Raw genomic sequence first — 19,552 nt, 5'->3', positions numbered from 1 at the left:
TTGTTAGCCTTCTTAAACTTCTCAACATTATAATTAGAATTTAGTAGAAATTTAATTTACTAGAATAAATAATGATATTTTTGTTGCTGTCTCTCTTCTTTTGTTTGTGAATGGTTGCTGTTCTTTCTTTATGTTTGTTCTTTAAGTTTCTTTATTCAATTTTATCACCTGTTTTTCTTGAATTTGTTGAAATATGCTGTTAGGGTTTACTTTATTATAATGTTCTCTTTTGCAGTAGGAGACAACATCCTTTATTTCTTCTTGAATCTTTATATGAAGCCTCTCTATTTGATAAGTCTGAATGGTCATGGATGCTAATAGAGAAGATCCAAACAGGTATGGTGCTGAGCATTAGAGAAGATGTTTTCCTTGATGGATTTTCAATTCGATTGAAATCTCATTTACTTTTCCATTCAACTAGAGTGAGACCCGCGCAATGCGCGGAGAGGTAGATTATTTATACTATATAGTATATTTTAAAAAATGTTATATTAGAAATATTTTAGAGAACATATTATAAATTGATTTTGAATTTATTTATTTTAAAAAAGACAGGTTATTTATATTAGAGTTATATAAAACTGCATTTTTTTATTTTTCGATTTGCATTAATGGCTACACTTTGTTTTTTTTTTTTGCGGTTTTTTTGTTTGTAAATAATGAAAAAAATAAATGAATGAGAATGAAAAACATATAAAAATGTTATATTAAATTTAAGAAATTTTTTACAATTAGTATAAGAGATTAAGAAATGAAGAGTAGTAAGAGTCTTAATATGTATAAGTTGTAGAATTTGAATATTTGTAACTGAAATTTTTTATAATTATTATTATTATGACACTTTTAATGTATGTTTATTGCATTTAATTAGTACTTGATGTTTCAATTGAATAATAATAGATAAGAGTTTTTGTTTTAATTTTTTTAAAATATTTTACTAAATAGTGATTCCTTGATTTTCATTTAGCAATTTTGGGTATTAACTCTTCCGGTCTGTCATTACCACTGCAAATCCTTCTACAAAAAAGAGAATAAGACATGGTCAAAGAATGATAATCCATTCCAAGTAAATTGTGGAAGCAATATACATGTGGAATAACAATTTGAAAAAGAGGAACACGTAAATATAAATTGTGGAAGAAGTACTCCACATGTAAAATAACAATTTATAATTTGATGATAAAATATTGCAATCGGTAGTATATAGGGAGCAATAATTTTAAATGCACATTAATTTTGGTTGTGACTGTTGGACAGAACCGTTTACAAAAGAGGAATACATAAACTTGTGCTACTTTCAATGAGTTCACAATTAAAATGTTATTATTTATAACAAATAAATATGGCTATTGAAAATGATATTGAACAGTGAAAAGAGTAAACGGCAAAGTTGAAAATCTTTAGGAATATACCTGGGACAAATTTCCTATGTTGGCGGCGCCGAATGGTGACGTTGATCTGAGATCCAGAATCGAGTTCTGGTAGGAAAACTGCAAGAGGAGGAATGGAGTTTGTTCTGCAATTTATGCAATGCGGCTCCGCCGGAGATAGACATCGCGATGTACAATTTGTTTTGAGGAAAAAACAATGGCTCATGGGATCGGAAGAAGATGGAGGAAATAGGATCTTGGTACAGAGAGGTGCTAAGAGGGTGAGGATTTGAGAAAGGTAATAAGCTCTTTGGTTTTGAGAGCTTTTTGTGGGGTTAAATGTTAATTTGTGTTTTTGTTGTTTTAGAAATAAGGATTGATTTGAAAAAAGTTAATTGGTTGGTTTTTATTGTGTTTTTTAGTTATTTTTTGTGTTTTTTTTATGTGAAAATAAAATTTGATTTGGCAAGATTTGAGTGGTGGATTCTAAAATTTTGCCAAGTAAGCGTTGGTGCTGACATGGCGTTAGTAGAAGAAGAGAAATAATTTAGAAGCAATGTGGGTAAACCTATGTACCTACTTTTATATATTAAGAATAGATATGTTGTATACTTAGTGAGTTGTAATTTATACAATATGTTGTATATTAGTTTTCTAACGTGGTCTCTTGGGTATTTTTCATTAATGTGCTTTTAGTTTGTTACTAATTTTTTTCGTATACTTAGTCATTTGTTTTCTTGGTTAAAAGTGTCGGTCTTAAATTCTAATCGTGCCTTTATATGCTAATAGGAGGTTTTTAGCAACCCAGGTATATTGGCCCAGCGAAAAAGAACTGGTTTTCATATTTTGTGATTTCAGTCAGCAGGTAACGAAATATAATGGTCAGTGTGCAGTTTTGTGCAGTAGTATCAATCTGAATTAATTAGATTACTGATTTGGCTTGATGTTCTTTAATTTGTTATTTTCTACTATTTTCTGCATGTGTGAGACTGATTGCTTTGCCCCTTTGTTACTTTTCTATGGATATTTTTTTTTAAATTCATTGAGCTATTTACTGAACTAGAATTTTCTCAATTATTTATTCTAAAGTTTCCTTCTCATTATAATGTTACTTCATTTCCGTGATTATTGTTCTCTTGTGTTGCTCAGTTGGTAATAATAGTAGATTTAAAATACCTCTATTTGCTAACTAATTAGGTAAAATTATATGAAGCTTTTTTAGCATGTTTTGTTACACGAGTTAACTTTGGAAAGAAATTTGATTATAGGGTGATAGAGCTCTTCCCTCAAATTTTGTTTCAACTCATGGGGAAGGATTCGGTCCAATATTCTATGTCATTGACGAGTTAGATAATTATTTATCGCTGGAGGTGATCAGAAAGAATGATCAGTTGCTGATAACTGAGAACTCATTTGAACTGATTAGAACTTTCTATCTTATTGATAGACCGGCATGTGTTCAATTTAGGTATGTTTGTTTTGGAATTTTTTTATTTCATTGTTCGATAAGGACAACCAACCCATCCAAGTTCACCTTGATCCTGATTGCTATGTTCCTGAGCTAATGAACCCAGAGACACTTGATAATGTGTCAAGAGTCTTCCACATAAAGTATACCAGGATGGAAGAAGACTCATCAGCTGATGTGATTGTTCTATTTGGGTCTGAACCATCAGATGAACAGTTTTCATCGGATGGTGATGAAGACAATGATCAACATAGGCCATTGGTGGGGGATAATCCAGATGATCTGATAGATTTGTCTAGTGGCAGCAGTTTATCATTGGAAGTTGATGAACATATTACGTCAAATGAATTGGCTGAACCTAGGTAATGCTACATGTAACTATTTTCCTTTCTTTTGTACTTTAATATCATTTGATAGGTTTCTATTTTTTATTGTCGTGACTAAGGTTCATATTATCTTGAATTAGATATGCTCCAGAGGTTTCTTATGAAAAGAAGCTCACAACTTCGGATGTTGGACAATCTAGATTGGTAACTTGATCTTAAAGAGTGTTTTCTTTTTTTTTCCTGCAAACTTATTGGATGTTCTTTCTAAATCTGTTATTCATTGTGTATGAAAATATTATGTTTATGTTAACTATGAATTATTCGTTGCAGTATTTGGCTTCAAAATTTGAAGTGTATCTTAAACCATCTGGAGATGGTTCCATTTGGACGATCACTGGTCCAGATTCCAATCTTGAGAAGAATGTGTTCTTTTTTCAGTTAGTGAATAGTGGAGGAAGACGTACAGAATGGAAATTTGGAGTCGGGTGGAGTGAATGTTGTAGAAGATACAATTTAAAGGAGGGTGATACCATCACTTTGAAACTAAGCTCGATAAGTAACCGTCATATAGAGTTATCGATTCAGCGTTGTTAGCCCTCCTATGTATAACTGTATTTGATGGATATTTTGAATTATATGTTAAGTTGTCTTGGACATCTTTTATTTTTTGTTTAATGAACAAATTTATATATGTTGTGTATATTTTGTTTTGCTAACAGTAAGTATCCTGACGTTATGTGTTCTTAAGATATTATGTAATAGTAAACTACATCTCTATTGTACTTTTTTTTTCTGTTTTTTTTAGTATTTAGCAATTGTTTGAATATTTTATTAACTTTTATTATCTTACAAAATCTGTCATATATTTATTGACATATTGAATAATTGTTGTAATCTATTTTTTTATTTTAGTCTAATAATAATTTTGTAATTATTCAAAGTTAATACAACAGATTTATTTTTATAGAATATATTTTAGTTATATTCTTAGTATTTTCCTTTTAAAAAGGTTTAGATTTTGTGAATCCCGTGCATTGCACGGGTTATCACGCTAGTATTAAAATTAATTACCAACACAACAATCTTTCATCACGTGCATAAACATTATAAAATAGTATATTTCTTTGTAGCAACACTTTAAAATACACAAAAATATCTCCTCCTAAAACACTTGTTTTAAACACTAGCTACCATTGGCTGTTACCGCAAATCTATACTGATGGAAGCTAATAGGCCTTCTATTCAGGAGAACTCGCCAAATACTAATACATAGTATGTAAGATGATTTTATTGTTAATCTTAAATCCAATTTGATTGGTTTTGACAACAATGTGACCTCCATGGCTCCATTAAGAAAGGGATAAGTGCGACACTTACAAGTTACAACGTAATATCGAAAAAATAAATTAGCAATTTTGGGCTCATACTAGCCCTAAAAATAGAAAACAAAAACCAAAACAAAAATTGGTAAAACACTTTAAGTATGGGCTTAAGAAGAAATCCAAATAAAGAAGACACCATCTTCTTCCTCCCTCGTCTTCTTCAACTTGAGGCTTTTTTCTATTAGAATTGCCAGTTCATTGGAAAAGTCCATCAAAACTTTTAAGTAGTCTTAGTGCCAAAATTCGCTCTTATCTATTCTATTGCTATTCTTATTAAAAAATAACAAATAAAATACGGTTCAAGACCTAATACATCCAAATAAAATAAAAAAATATTAAAAGACTATCAAAACTTATTATTTTTAACCATAAATTAACCATCAATATTTTAAAATATGGACTAAAAATATATTCTTGAATTACTAAATTAAAGAAATTAAATTAATGATTAAAAATGATGGTTAAAAATAAAAAAATTTGATGATATCTGAGTATTTCTCATAAAATAAAATAACATTTACATGAACTAATTCAATGCTTGAAACATGACTACAAAGGAGCCACTCCACAATAATACAACTTAAAAACTCTTAGAAGATAAACATGCAAAAGAAATAAAACAGGCTCATACAAGACATTCAGATTCATAGAAAAAGTCCAGTAGTTAACCACCTTCTTTTTGCAGATGACTCAATACTATTTTGTAAAGAAACAGAGAAGGTATGCACTAATATTCTAGCTCTACTCTATGATTACGAAACAATCAGTGAGCAGAAGGTTAATTTAAATATATCCATAATTTTCTTTAGCCAGAACATTCTCAATATTCTTAGACAACACTTGATAGAGGTGATTAACATTGAACATGTAGAAGCTCAGGATAAGTACCTTGGCCTACCATCAGTGGTACAGAGCTCCAAGAAAGTCATCTTTGGTGCAATTATAGACAATGTCCATCAAAGAGCCCAGACATGGAAGAGGCAACTATTATCAGCTGGGAAAAGACATATTTTAATCAAGGTAGTTGGAAAAGTTATTCCTATGTACACCCTTTCCTGCTTTTGAATACCAGACTCACTTATAGAAGATATCCACATGATATTATCACAATTTTGGTGGGATCAACATGGTTCAGAGAGAAAAATAGCCTGGATCAGCTGGGACCATATGACGAGACCAAAAAAGCAAGGAGATTTGGGATTTAAGGACTTAAAGACTCAAAATATGGCACTGTTAGGCAAACAATTCTGGCGTATTACTACTAAGCCTAACTCATTGCTAACTCGCATACTAAAAGGGAGATACTATAGATATTCAAACACATTACAAGCTGCAAAAAGTTACTAGCCGTCTTTGGGATGGCAAAGCTTATTAGAGGGGAGAAAGGTGGTGGAAAAAGGTTGTGTTGGAACATTGGCTCAGGAGAGAATATTCGCATATGACACGACCCTTGGTTACCCTCTTATCCTTTTCAATTAAACATTAACAGCAGTCCAATTATAGGAATCAATATGGTAAAGGATTCACTTACCTAGAATCGAAGATGGAACCAGGATTTGATCACTGAGTTGTTCCCTTCAGAGGCCAGAAACTGTATTCTCACCCTCAGCATTAATGTGGATGGTAGAGACAAAATTCAGTGGATTAGGAATAAGTGAAAGTAGTACGATTCAACATCTGGATATCTTGTTGCTTACAATTTTTTTCACGACCCAGTGGAGAAAACCCCAGCTGTAATGAGGAACCCTGTAATCTGAAAAGTCATTTGGAGGTTAAAAATTTCATCAAAAATACAGATATTTTTATGGAAAGCTTTCCATGAAAAATTACCTGTATTGAAACTTATTCACTAGCTATTTCAAACAACTTCCCCACTATGTTCAAGATGTGAAACGGGGCATGAATCAATTGTGCACTGCTTGCGACACTGTGGTCCAGCAAAGGAAGTCTGGCATTTCTTTTTCATTGTACCGGCAATTACCCAATAGGATTCTGTCGATTTCGCAGCTTGGTGGCTCACGGCGATTGTAACACCCTAATTAGCCTAAACCTTACCTCGCGTCGTAAAGTAAAGGTTAATCAAAGGTTACGACAGTTCTAAGCTTTTACATATATTATATAAAAGGAATTAATAATATCTAGAAGCTCGATGAATAATATAGCTCAAAAATAGGATTTCAAAAGCACAAAACGTACTAACGTAGCTACTAACTTAACGCATAAGAACAGATATAGAATAACAAAACATCATAGTATAATAGTATAATATCATAAGACGCTAGCCACGACTCGCAGAGTTTAAGCCAGCTAGCCATGTACAGACCATATATGAAACTAGACAGTAAAACAACTTATACAAGTTTTTGTACTCTCAAACACAAGCCTCTAGGCGAAACAAAATACAAAAGTGAGAGACATATTCAAAATACATCAAAGACTAAAAAAAGTATCCGGATTCTCTGCTTCAGTCACCAACCAGACAACTCACCAAGGTGGGTTGCGACCTGCATCTGAAAAACACAACAGAAAATATGGTATGAGAACCGAAGGTTCTCAGTATGGTAACAGTGCCCAATGACGTAGGATATAAGACCCCAAGACGCCAAAGGCAATCCTAGACTCTATATCCATCACAAGAATTCAAACTTAAAGCATTCTAAACCAAATCAGCATAAAAGTAATTCCTTAACTCAACTTAAGTCGTAGTACCATATAAGGGTATTCTATCTTAGGGAATTTCTACTCTAATCAAACACCGCTGTCCCACAACCTTCACCAATCGATCCGCCATGCAATCCCATCGCCACCGTCTTCTGAAACTCCTCAACCCCACTAAAAGCACAAGTATATATCACACAAGTAAAACACAAATAGAGGCATATACAGCAACTAATACAAGTAGCAATTAGACATGTTAAACAGATAGGGAAAACAATATCAAGTCGGCAAAGCATACAAACAGGTAGAAAATGCACATGATGAATGCCTGCCCTATTGGCTGTGATATCACATTGTCGGTTCAACTGCCAACCCGACACATCTCCATGGAGATGTTGCATTTCGGATTCATGGTGTGGGAACCCCCGAGATATAGTGCTCGGATCACTGTCCAGGATTTTGTGCCTGCACGCTCTGATGATCCGAAGGGATACGAGTGGGATCTATTGCCTCCGACCTCACATCTAAGCGCAAGCGAGACGAACCACCGACCTTACATCGCCGCCGCTACCTCGACAGGCGGGATCCAACCTCGGCCCCTGCCGGGCGCATGGCATCTCATAATCTTAATGAAAAAGTGGTACAGTGGTTTTCAAAACATTTTTAGTACGAGATGGATCCATCAATTCATTCGGAGTCCTAGACTCATTTTCAACCACTGTTCATTCATATCTCAGTTCTAGAATTTCGCATTACATTCGTCAACCATCCATTACACATCATCAATCTTTCCCCAATACAACAGAAACCTAGTACTCTGTTTCTTAACTTTTTCCAAATAATAGTGTCTAAAACCCTTAAACCATTTCCCATGTTTGAGCACCCAAAAATATGTCCCAAAAGTATTAAACAGGTGTTACAACCTCGTCGGGAAAGTGAAATAGTTGAAAACAAAACAAAATTTGAGAAACAGGGCGTGTGCGTCCGCACAAGGGTGTGCGTGCGCACGCCCAAGAAATTTTTTAAAAGTGTGCGTACGCACAGGTGTCAAAACATAAAAGGGTCTGTTCACTCACACAACCTATGCCAGTGCCCCCAACAGATTGGCCTCCCCAACGTGTGCGTGTGCACAGGTCTGTGCGCACGCACAGGTTGCAATTTTCCCTTTGGTGTACGTGCGCACAAGCTGTGCTAGCGCTGCAGGCAGATTGCCTGCCGCTGTGTGTGCAGACGCACAGGTCTGTGCGTACGCACATGTCACAATTTTCGCAGAGTGTGCATGCGCACAAGGCTGTGCGTTCGCACATACCAGAAAATTCAGAATTCTGTAACTTTGCAAAATTTCCAAATTTTCAACACCAACTTTGAATGATCATAACTTCCTCTACAAAATTCCAAATTTCACAAACTTTATACCGATTTAAAGGGTTTTTAAAGATCTTTAATTCTAAATAAATTTCACCCATTTTTTGAAAATCGAGGCAAAAGTTATGATAAGACAAAGTTAATCAAAATTCCACTTTTACCCAAAATCACAATTTTCACAATTGCTTTGCAAAACACAACCAAAAACCAAACCAAACCATCCCAAACTCCACTTTTCATCAAAATCAACCCTCTATATCATATTTCGCCAAACTTACCACATTTTTTCTTTACTTTTCCTTATCCACAAGATCAATATCAATATATCTCATATATCAAACTTCATTAACAATTTTTCAACTACATTACCAATCAATCAACACCAATATCACACTTATCAACATAAATTACTCCACAACTTCCCAAATCATTTATCCTCATCATACCACTATTAATCATCAATATCAAACTCAAAATCATCATTTCATCAAACATCATCATACAATATCATTCAACCACTCATCAACTATTTAAATCTAATCCTATCTTATGGGTCACTAGCCTAAGTGTCCATGAATATTATATACTACATAGAGGAAACCGAAACCATACCTTGGCCGATTCCCAATATGAACCAAATGAGCTTTCAACTAAAATCCAACCACCAATGTAGCTCCAACAAGCACCAACAAGCCCCAAACTCACAATAATCAAGTTATATACATATAAATTACCACAAAATCAATCTAAGGCTCAACATAAATCAAAAGTTCACAAGAGATCAAAGCCTCTTACCATTCCCAACAGATCTGGATGGCAAAACTCAAAGCTAAGCAAGAATTAGAGTGAACCTAAATATCAAGAATCACAAAAGCTCACTCAATCAAAAACCCTAGGTACCCGAAATTTTGGAGAGAAGAACTAGGAGGATTTCGAGTTTACCTCTAGAGTTTCTTGGATGGGTTTTGTAGAGCTCTTCACTAGGAACGCGTAGCCGCTGACGGCACGCAAATCGGAGCTCTATAGCTCAAGATATGAGCTTGGGAAGATTGAGGTGGAAAGGGTTTTCTTCTTCCTCTCCTCCCTTTCTCAATTTCTGTAGTGTGTGTATGTTTATGAGGCTAGAGTTCATTAAATGAACCTTTATATATGTTGGACTTGGGCCCGATTCAACCCGTTAGCGTTTTTAGCCCGTTTGGCCCAATTTCGGTAAAATTAACGCCTTGTTTTTTCCATTTCTACTATTTTTCTAAAGTTTTTGACTGTTTTTACTTTTTCTCGTGCAGCACCGGGCAGACTTGAACCGGTTCAACCGGTTCAACTGCCGGTTCGCAGTTTCTCACGGTTTTTCACAGAGAACACATTTTCTGACTCGGAAAGACCCACTGAGTCCAAAAATGATGTTTAAAACCTCAAATTCTCACTCTAACTTTTTAGAATCAAAATTGAGCAATATAACCACTTAATTAACCGGTTCAACTAATTGCGATTTTTACAGCGATGAGATGCAGCCAAGGAAGTGAAGCCTCCCTCACACTCTTTCATGTATATGCTGGTTCTTATGGAAAGTTCGGAACCTAAAAATTTTTGAAACCATGAGAACATTAGCGTCAAGTATAATGGAAATGGTCTCCAGATTGCAACGAGAAATTCACCAGAAAAGATGAAGCGTCAACTTCAAAGAATGCTCGTTTCAACTTTACCTTCTTAGAATGCTTGTTTTAATTTTATCTTCTCTTTTCTTTAAGTTTAATATATTTGTCTTTTAGTGATGTGTATATTACTAGTTGGGCTTCTTTCTTTTGTCTCTCTTTAGACAATGTGTTTCTTTACTTTCTAAAAAAATACAATTCATCTATTTTTGGGGAAAAAAAAAACAGGCAAAAGAACTCCAAACAAATTGAAACACAATGTCATGTATGGAGCCCTACCAACATTGAACGTAACCTTATAAGAGCAAATGTGTTCTTCATTATTGATCTTGTAGACCTTACTTCTAAGCCAATCCACAATGGCAAGGATCATCCTGGAATTATAGAAAACCTGCCTAGATGCATACCCTTTATTGGTTTTTTTAAGAATCACCCTCCAAGATACCCTTCATGATGTATGTTATGGGAGCTTAGAGTCCAATGATGGCGCTATTATACATTGCTACTAGTTAAACCAATTTTGTTAAAAGGGCTAATTGTTTTACTGACGTTTTTGTGGTAATTTATCGATGATAATGATCAACTATCAAATGTTAGGGGTTGGCAAACTAAAGAGTATATCAATAAAAATTCAAGAATAATAAAAAAAAGGAAATAATATTTGAAAGAAATTAAAATATAATTAGATAAATTTAACTTCGCATAATTTTAAAATTAGACTACAGACAACAAAGTGAAAAGGAAAAAAAAAGCATAAATGAATATAAAATGAAAAATAGAAGCACCATTTACTTTTTAGGGGTTTTTTTTTTCGTTTGTATCCATTTAAATATTATATTCTACCTTTGGAAAAAAAAAATAATGGTTGATAAATTTTTTATTAACTGATAAAAAAATTAGACATATGTTTTCGATTAATCTTATTAAACCGACAGGTTCGTTCCAGTTCTAAAAACATGGTGATAACTCCGCTGAGTTGAACATCAAAAAGAACAAAAATTAAGAGCAAAACATGAGAACAATTAATATGATCGAAGAAGATAGTAGTTCATATATGAATATACCAACCATGTTACAAGCATAGTATAGTTCTTATCTTATCAATACACTGACATGATATCTCTGAAACACACAGGATAACAATAATACTCAATGAAGAAATAAATTTTCTTCTTATTTAAGCCACAATACTCAAGAACCATAACTCCCTTAAATGGATATACTGTTTGGAATGCCTCTGAAGGTCAACCCTTCCTCACTTGAAGGATAAAGCAGAGTGTACGGCATCTGTGCTGGCCCATAACGATTCCTCAACCTCTCATCGTTGTTCCTCTGTATCAGTTTCTGCTCAATCTCAACCAACTTCTTTCCAAACCTCTTGAAGGCCTCAATGGGCGCCGTGTCTGCGGTCCAGTTGTCGCCATCTCCTCTCTGTCCAAGGTACTGCTCATCAGAAGCATGCCTTGACAGCACCTCAATGATTGTGAGGTCAGTCAGGGTCTCTTTCTTCCCAGTAATTGTGTTCAAGAAAACCTTCTCAGGGTTCTTGGCCAGATCGTCGTACTCCTTCGACCCTTTCTCCGGCATGAATTGCCTGCTAAGAGTTGGACGGTTCAGAATGTAACCGCCATAGGGGTACTGTCCGAAATTAACTGCTGCGTGGAGAGCTGAGGCGATCCATATGAGAGTACTGCAAGTTTGAACCAACTCGGCACGAGTTTGCATCTTTGGCCACCATGATTCGTTCTTCTTGTCGCCGTGACCCACCTCAACGAGTTCCTTCCAGAATGCTTGGAGTTCAGAATCTTGAACTAATGCAGCATCTGACTTGTAGTAGAAAGCTACGTATTCTTCAACCCATGACTTGATTGCACCCCATATCTCTAGTCCATCAGCGGCATAAGGATAGTCCTCAATCAAAAGACGAACGCCGTGTGGGGAAGATGAATCTTCAACTGCCACTCCTCTGTAGTGTAGGATATAATTTAATGTTAATATCATAACAAGCAGCATCTTTCTATGTTAAAGATTATTTTTACTCTTTAGTTTTTCAAAAATAATATTTGCACCTTAAAATTAATTACTAAAATTATCAGAATCTATTATTTTTTATTATCACTTTTTATTTTATCAATCCAATTTTTTTAATTTACTAATCTAATAATATATTTTATTCCACACTATTAAATATTATTAACAAATTGATGACTAAAAATAATAAATTCTGATAAATTTTTAGTATTTTTTAATTTTAATTTATATTCTACATTAAATAATTAATTTTTGTGATTGATTTTGGTGTACATCTAAAATGATTAATAGTTATCCACAAACACTCCCCTAATCCTTGTTAGTTTGTCTCTCTCTTTTATTTATTTATTTTTAGACAAAAAAAATAGATTATTTTTTGTCTTAATCTAAATTCAAAACCGAAACTAATAATTACCTCTTGAGAAGGTCATTAGGTAGTGCTTGCTCAGTGAGAACCCAATCCTTATATACAACAGCAGACATTTCCAAAGAATACCCACCCCACAAGAATGTTGATTCAATGATACCCTCTGCATTAACAAGGACATTACGTGCCAGTGCATTTATGTTCATTGTGTCTCTATAATGTGGGAGAAGTAGTTTATGAATTGGGTGAACCACACTGAGGTGTCTGTTTGTTGCAATAATGAATGGCTCAACCACAGCATGAGTGTTCAGCCTGCCATACATATAAACATAAACATATATTAATAAAATTAGATTTATTTTTGTTTGAAGAAACAATGTTAACGAAAATGGTATATACCAATGGCTGACAAGTTGGTGAAAGCAGGAATCGTTTACAACAACATAAGCCTTGGCGAGTTGCCAAATAGAACCGTCAACGCCTTGTTTTGTTGGAGTGTAAACAGTGCTAATAGGACCATAGTTGTCTCCTTGAGGATTTGGCTTACTTAGCTCAATGGCCACAGGCTTTAGTGTTCCATCGTTTTGCAAGAAAAGAACGGTTCTTGTAGCATAGGCCTTTGTGGTGGTTTTGTTAATTTTACTCAAATAGGGGAAGAGTGGGTCATGGTGGTCCAATATGAACAATTTCTTGTTGCTGATCGCCTATTATTCAAGGAGTCATGTTAGTTATATGAATCATATCAAAACAACAAAGGAAGTTGTGTTAGGTGAAGTCGACTTTACGTGAAGTTATATTTGAGAGTCATTAAATGAAAATTTAGTCAAATCAGTCAAATCATTTAACAGCTCTCAAGTATTAACTTCACGTGAAGTCGACTGTACCTGAGTTTCTACCATTGTGTTATTACCTGCTCTACGGTCACCCCACCCAAGCTTGACTCCACGTGTTGTTTGGTGATTGTACTGGTATTATCACCATAGAGTTGCTTATCTAGCTTGCTTTGCGGGGGAAATTCCTACATTAAATTTTGTATGAAATATTAATTAATACCAAATTTAATTTGAAAGTTTTTTTAAATTAATATATTAGTCAAATAATCCAACACTTTTAAATATTACCGGTTAATTGCCGATCAAAAACAATAAATGGTATTGAGCTTGTGGCATTCCTCTATTGAATTTACCTTAAGAACTTTAATAACGTGTGGATTGAGTCCGGCAATCATCTCTCTAGCAAATTCTTCATCGGTCATCCATGCAGATTTATCAACTGGATATTCCAAATAAAATCATTTTAAAAAAATGAGTAATTTATATATGCCTTCCATGTAAATTAGAGCTACTATATATTATTTACCATAATATATATATACCTTGAATAATTTTAGGTACTGGAAATTTAAGGGCCTGTTCCCCATCAGTTCTAAAGAGCTCCTTGAACAATGGGATGGGGCTAAGATCACTGAGAATATTAGTAGGCAACTTAATTCCACCTTCATAAAGGTCACGCACATCTTCAAAACTGTCAAATTCAGTCTTTCCAACTAATGGAAGTGCAGATTGCAATTGAGGTATCACATTTTGAGATGCAGATTTCAGTATGTAAACAAGAAAATCTGAAGATTTCAAGTGACCAAATGCTTCATCTCTTGGAAGGTAAACACTGTCGCTCCGACTCTCACTCTTGGGATCTGTATGCAAACATGATTTTTGTCATTTTTATGACAAATCTATTAGTATTGATGCGGATAAAAATACTCATTTCTTCTATAACTCTTGTAGAAGAGAATTAGCTTAACTATTAATCGAGTGTCACTAGAAATAACTAAAAGATGAAATGTTTATTTGATTAATGTAAATATTAAAAAGTTTTGTATAATAAGAATATGAAGACACAAATTATTAGATATAATACACATGAAAAATCAGTATGCAAAAGAAATAATTTTGTAAACAAAATACTGAAAAATATCTGATGGAGTTGCCACTAATTTCTACATGACAATCACATACCCAAAAAAAATGATAAAACAGAGATTGAGATAGAGCAAAAATGAAAGCTTAAATACCTGTCTTGGTTGGTTTTCTGCCAGTTCTTCCCCTTCGTGGGTAAGGAAAGGTGGTGTTTCCTCCAAGAACTGGACGAGCCAATCTGGCATTACTGTCCGGATTACCCAAATCATTGTAGACATCATAGTCATAGATTCTTTCATGTTCTTTGCGCTCTCCTGTGCCATCTCCTCTTAAAACCACCAATTCCTCTTCTCTGTACTTCTTTAGTGGAGCTGGCATATCACCCGGAAGATATGTCTACATTTAAATGTTCAACAAACTTTATCATTAATCTTCTCAAGAAAATAAATTAGTAAATAAGCTTGTTGTTATTGTAGAGAGACAAATATAAATTTAAAAGGAAAATGAATATTGATTGATTAATTATTGGCTAAAAAAATTATTTTGATTTTTTTAATATATTTCAAGTTAATCAATAACTTTGGAATTAACCAAAAAAGGAATTACAACAAAGCTTAATTTTTCAGCATATGAAAGATAAAATGATTTTAGTATAGTGAAACTAAGATTGCATTACACAAAAATAGAAATAATTCATTTACATATACCCAAAATAAAAGAAAGACATGCATTATCTTTCCGTACACCAGTTTTTTTAGTCCAAAACTATTTTATTTTGAGATAAAAAATAGTGTTAAACTATAATAAATATTGTCATTTTTAAATTGATAATGCGACTCTTTTGTTATTTATTTTTCCCAAATTATATTGAATAAAATTTTTTTTGTATCACTATGAAAAATAAAATAATGAGATGTAAAATAATTTAAAAAAATGCACACTACGGTGTTTATGGATTTGATGATCAATTTTAACAACACTTATAAAAATTATTACTAAAATTAAAATAATCTTTTTTTATTAATTAATAACGTTTTTAGCAATATTTAAAAAGTATTGCTAAACTTATATATCTATTGTAGTCACCGTAACTGAAGACACCATAAATTCAACCATTTATAAATGATAGAAAACTAAGAAAAATGAACATATTAAATTTAGGAGGCAGAACTTCATTTCTTTGATATATAATATAGAGAAAAGTTTATGTTGTAGTACCTTGTTAGAAAAGAAAATGCGATCAGATTTGTAGAGTTTAGAGTTATAGACCCAGGAATTGCAAGGGAAATGGATGGTGCCCTGGTTGGGAACATCTTCAAGAGTCAAACTGACAAGGTAGAACTCAACTTGCATGAAGTTCTCAATATAGAATGCTCCTGGTACTCCCATGTCAGTGTCCCATTCGAAATGGATATCGAATGCAGATTGCCCTGCTCCCAACGTTGGCAGTGAAGTAATAACACCTTCTAGGAACGTTTGCTTTCCCACTTTCCCTTTTCCACTTGCTGCATAATTCATATTTATTAATTAGTATAAATGTTCTACCATGGAAATAATTAATAAGAAAATAACCTTTAAACTGAAATATTATCTGCACGATCAAATTTAGTCATCAAATTGGTAGTCATGTATTTGAATATTATAGATATTCTAGTGAAGAGTGAAGACGATTCTATATAAAAATCTTGACGTAAAGAGTTTTTTTTTTAAACAATTCAATGATAAATTGTAGAGATTGATTTTAATATATTATAAAAGTGTTATTTTTATTTAAAAGCGTTACTATTTTCTTTAAATCATTATTTTTTTTTGTAAGTCATGTTTTTAAAATAAGGATAAACAAATATTTCTATAAAAAAATATTTTTGTTATTTTTATTAGAATTTATAAAACTATATATTATTTCATTTATTTTTAATGTGTATTTTTTATTTAAAAATATATACTATACTAATAATTGATTTAGTAACTGATTTTTTTTTTTTTATATAGATACTATGGTTGGCCTTGAAAATTACTTTGTTCTAGGGATATATACTATTAGTTAACTCATAGCAGTTTACTTCAATTTTTTCTTTTTGTGCATTATTTGTCAAGAAAGATCAGTATTTTAAGTACAATGCATGGAAGAGTAACCAATTATTTTTGTTGATGATGATTTCAGTTATCAATTTTTAAAAGAGAATGAAATGACAAAATTGTCTTTAAAAATATTATTTTAGAAACAAAAGTATTAATAAATTAACAAAAATCCACCTTATATATTCCAAAAGATCATCTAAAAAAAATAATGAGAAAACACATTAGTCTTTTTATCTTTTAAAATTCAGATAATCCAATCCCTCTGCCATATTACTTTCTAGAAAAATAAAGGATAGATTTGTCTAAGTTTATAAAATATTAGGGATTAGTAATTTAGAGATTAAATAGAATAATATTTTAAAAAAAATTAGAAACCAATTTTATGAATTCGTTTTATGAAGTATTAATATATAGTGTTGACCATTGAGCTCAAAAAAGGACAAAAAAAAAACGCATAATATTCTAAATAAATATGAATTATATATGACATAATATTCTTTTAGTATTATCAACTATCAATTTAAATTATTTAACGATTTTTAACTATTAATTTCACAAAAAATTAATTTTACTTGAGTGAAATTAACTGCACTTAAATTTTTATCTATTTAAAGAAATTGCTGTGGTGAGAGAAAGAAGTTAATTACCATCAGCACTGGTGGCACTGATCAACTTAAGTGCCACAGATCGACCCAAGAAAGCAGTGAGGGTATCAACTGTGGTGCCTATAGCACCACCAATCACGCCTATAGCACCACCAATGATGCCACTAGCACTCTGTGCAGAAGTGAGTTCATTGATGTCCAACACATTCTTTCTCATCAACACCACCGTCCCCTTCAGCTTCTGCCCCCTGTTAATCAGTCCTGTTACCCCGGAAAACATCTTTGCTTTCTTGCTTTGGAAAATTCGATAATGAAATGTTTTGTGGCTTGTGGAGAACTCAAGCCGCAGAATTGGGTATTTATAATGAAGAAGGGACAGAGGCTATGCCATCTTTGCCATGTGTGAGGGCAACTCAAAGATTAATTGTTAATTTTCTTTCTTGCATACTAGATAATAATTGATAATTAATTAATTCTCCACGTGAGAAACGCGCCTGAACACGGTTCATCCTTTCATTGGTGGTCTTCCTGTCTTGACTTGAGTGTTATTTTATTTTTATTATTTTTTTGGTGACAAGTTTAATTTATAACAAAGAATTTATATTCCCTAAAATAAAAAAATAATAAAATAATAAAATTAGAGGTTAATTATTATCAAATTTATAATTTTTTATGAAATGTGTATTTACTATTTAAATTTAAGAATGATTAATTCTTTATTACTTCACTAATTTTTTTTACTTTATAAAATTTTAATTCAAAAAAAATGAATAAAAAGTGTATTGTTTAATTTTTTAATTTTTTTTAAATACAAACGGTGTATCTTTCTTTTTTTTTTCAAAAAAATGTTCAAATACAAATAATGGTTAAGATTGGAATAAATTAAACGTCTTATTATAAATGTATAATTTTGTGCGGATTTTGTAAGTGTATTTCTTTATCTAGTTTTTATATCTTTCTAGTTAGGATTTTAATTTTGTGAAGCTTTTGTAATTTGATGAACACAGATGGATAAGCACTTGCTAACTGAGGGATTCAAGAGGGCTCAAGAGATGATGAATTAATTTATATAAGTAAATAATTATTTTTAATTATAAAATATTTTATCGCTGATAAAACTAACAACAAAAAAATTAAATTAATATTATACTCATAAAAAATTGATATTTTTGACAAAAATATCTAATTATTAAATTAAAAGTAGATTTCATAAAAATTTTATAAAAATTTCACAATATTTTTTTTTATCATTTTCTTCATCTTAATTTTTTAAGCTAACTTCATTTATGTATTACCCTAATAACAATCCTAACCCCTTACTTTATCTCTTTGGTTCTTCTGCACTCACCACTCTCAATCACTTAACCTCTTAAGAAAAGAGAAAGAAACAAGGAATAAAGGATAAACAAAAGGGAATAAGAAGCATGATTTTATTGAGACGCAACAGTGAATTTTTCTCCGCAAAACGATCTTTTTCTTCTTTTGACGACAAACTTCCTTCTCCTTTTAAACCCACAAAAGTTCATCTAATTTCCCTCACTTTTTCTTCTCAATTCTAATTTCCCAAATGTATGTTGTTCATATCTATTTCTTTTGTTAAAAGTCCCCTTAAAATTTATTGTTTTGTGAGCTTAGAGTTTTTGAAACTTTTAATTTGAATAATTTTCTTAATTTTAGAGTGGCAGTGGTAGTGGTGGCGGTGTGTCAGAGAAACCGATGATGGCGGCGGAAGATTCCAAAGAATTGCATGCTCCAAAGGCCATTGCCAATCCTGGAGAATAAAACATTGCTAACGACACTTAGATCGTTGGTAACGATGGCAAAGCTGATGCCTTGCCAGCAGTACCAGTGGCAGCGCCGATCACTGATGGATCTTTGACAAGTTTGGTAGCTGAAGGTGGACCTTCGAAAACTCTCCCTTCCTCCACAATCGTAACCCCACGCCACTCTCAACTGGCTTGGCCACCTCCAATCACCTCCAACGTTCCTGATGGTTATCAGTGGTTGAAAGAAAGGGGGTTGAATCTTAGCCTCCTTTTTTGCTGAATATTACTTTTTCTTTTTCAAAGAAACTTAGGAGATATTTTTATTTTTGTCTCGTATCGAGTTGAGAAATATTTTCATTTTGTCTCCTGAGTAACAAAAACAGAAGCAAAGTAGAAAAGAAAGAGTAACACCAGATGTATTCTAGTTCAGCTACTTGGTGCAATATTGCCTACGTCCAGCCTCCATCACAATTATGATGGAATTTCACTAACCTTTTCAACACATTACATATACCAATGTTTTCTCTAGGATCTACCTAATCCTATTTGGGACAAATCTAGATT

General features: G+C 32.7%; 1 protein-coding gene across 1 annotated transcript; it reads right to left on the bottom strand.

Annotated features, from left to right (window-relative positions):
- Positions 1–11,249: 11,249 nt before the first annotated feature.
- On the bottom strand, positions 11,250–17,562 carry LOC130948701 (linoleate 9S-lipoxygenase-like). The gene is made up of 9 exons (XM_057877545.1): positions 17,265–17,562; positions 15,754–16,040; positions 14,691–14,931; positions 13,995–14,312; positions 13,806–13,891; positions 13,530–13,637; positions 13,019–13,323; positions 12,668–12,931; positions 11,250–12,187 (listed from the first exon to the last, which is right to left on the bottom strand). The coding sequence occupies exons 1-9, from the start codon at positions 17,500–17,502 to the stop codon at positions 11,431–11,433; spliced, it is 2,604 nt and encodes an 867-aa protein (XP_057733528.1). The 5' UTR covers positions 17,503–17,562; the 3' UTR covers positions 11,250–11,430.
- Positions 17,563–19,552: the final 1,990 nt, after the last annotated feature.

The sequence above is a fragment of the Arachis stenosperma genome, chromosome 9 (genome assembly GCF_014773155.1).
Source record: "Arachis stenosperma cultivar V10309 chromosome 9, arast.V10309.gnm1.PFL2, whole genome shotgun sequence".
In the NCBI taxonomy this organism is placed as follows: Eukaryota; Viridiplantae; Streptophyta; class Magnoliopsida; order Fabales; family Fabaceae; genus Arachis; species Arachis stenosperma.
The sequence above is the reverse complement of the archived record's forward strand: the minus strand, read 5'-3'. Positions and strand labels throughout refer to the sequence as shown.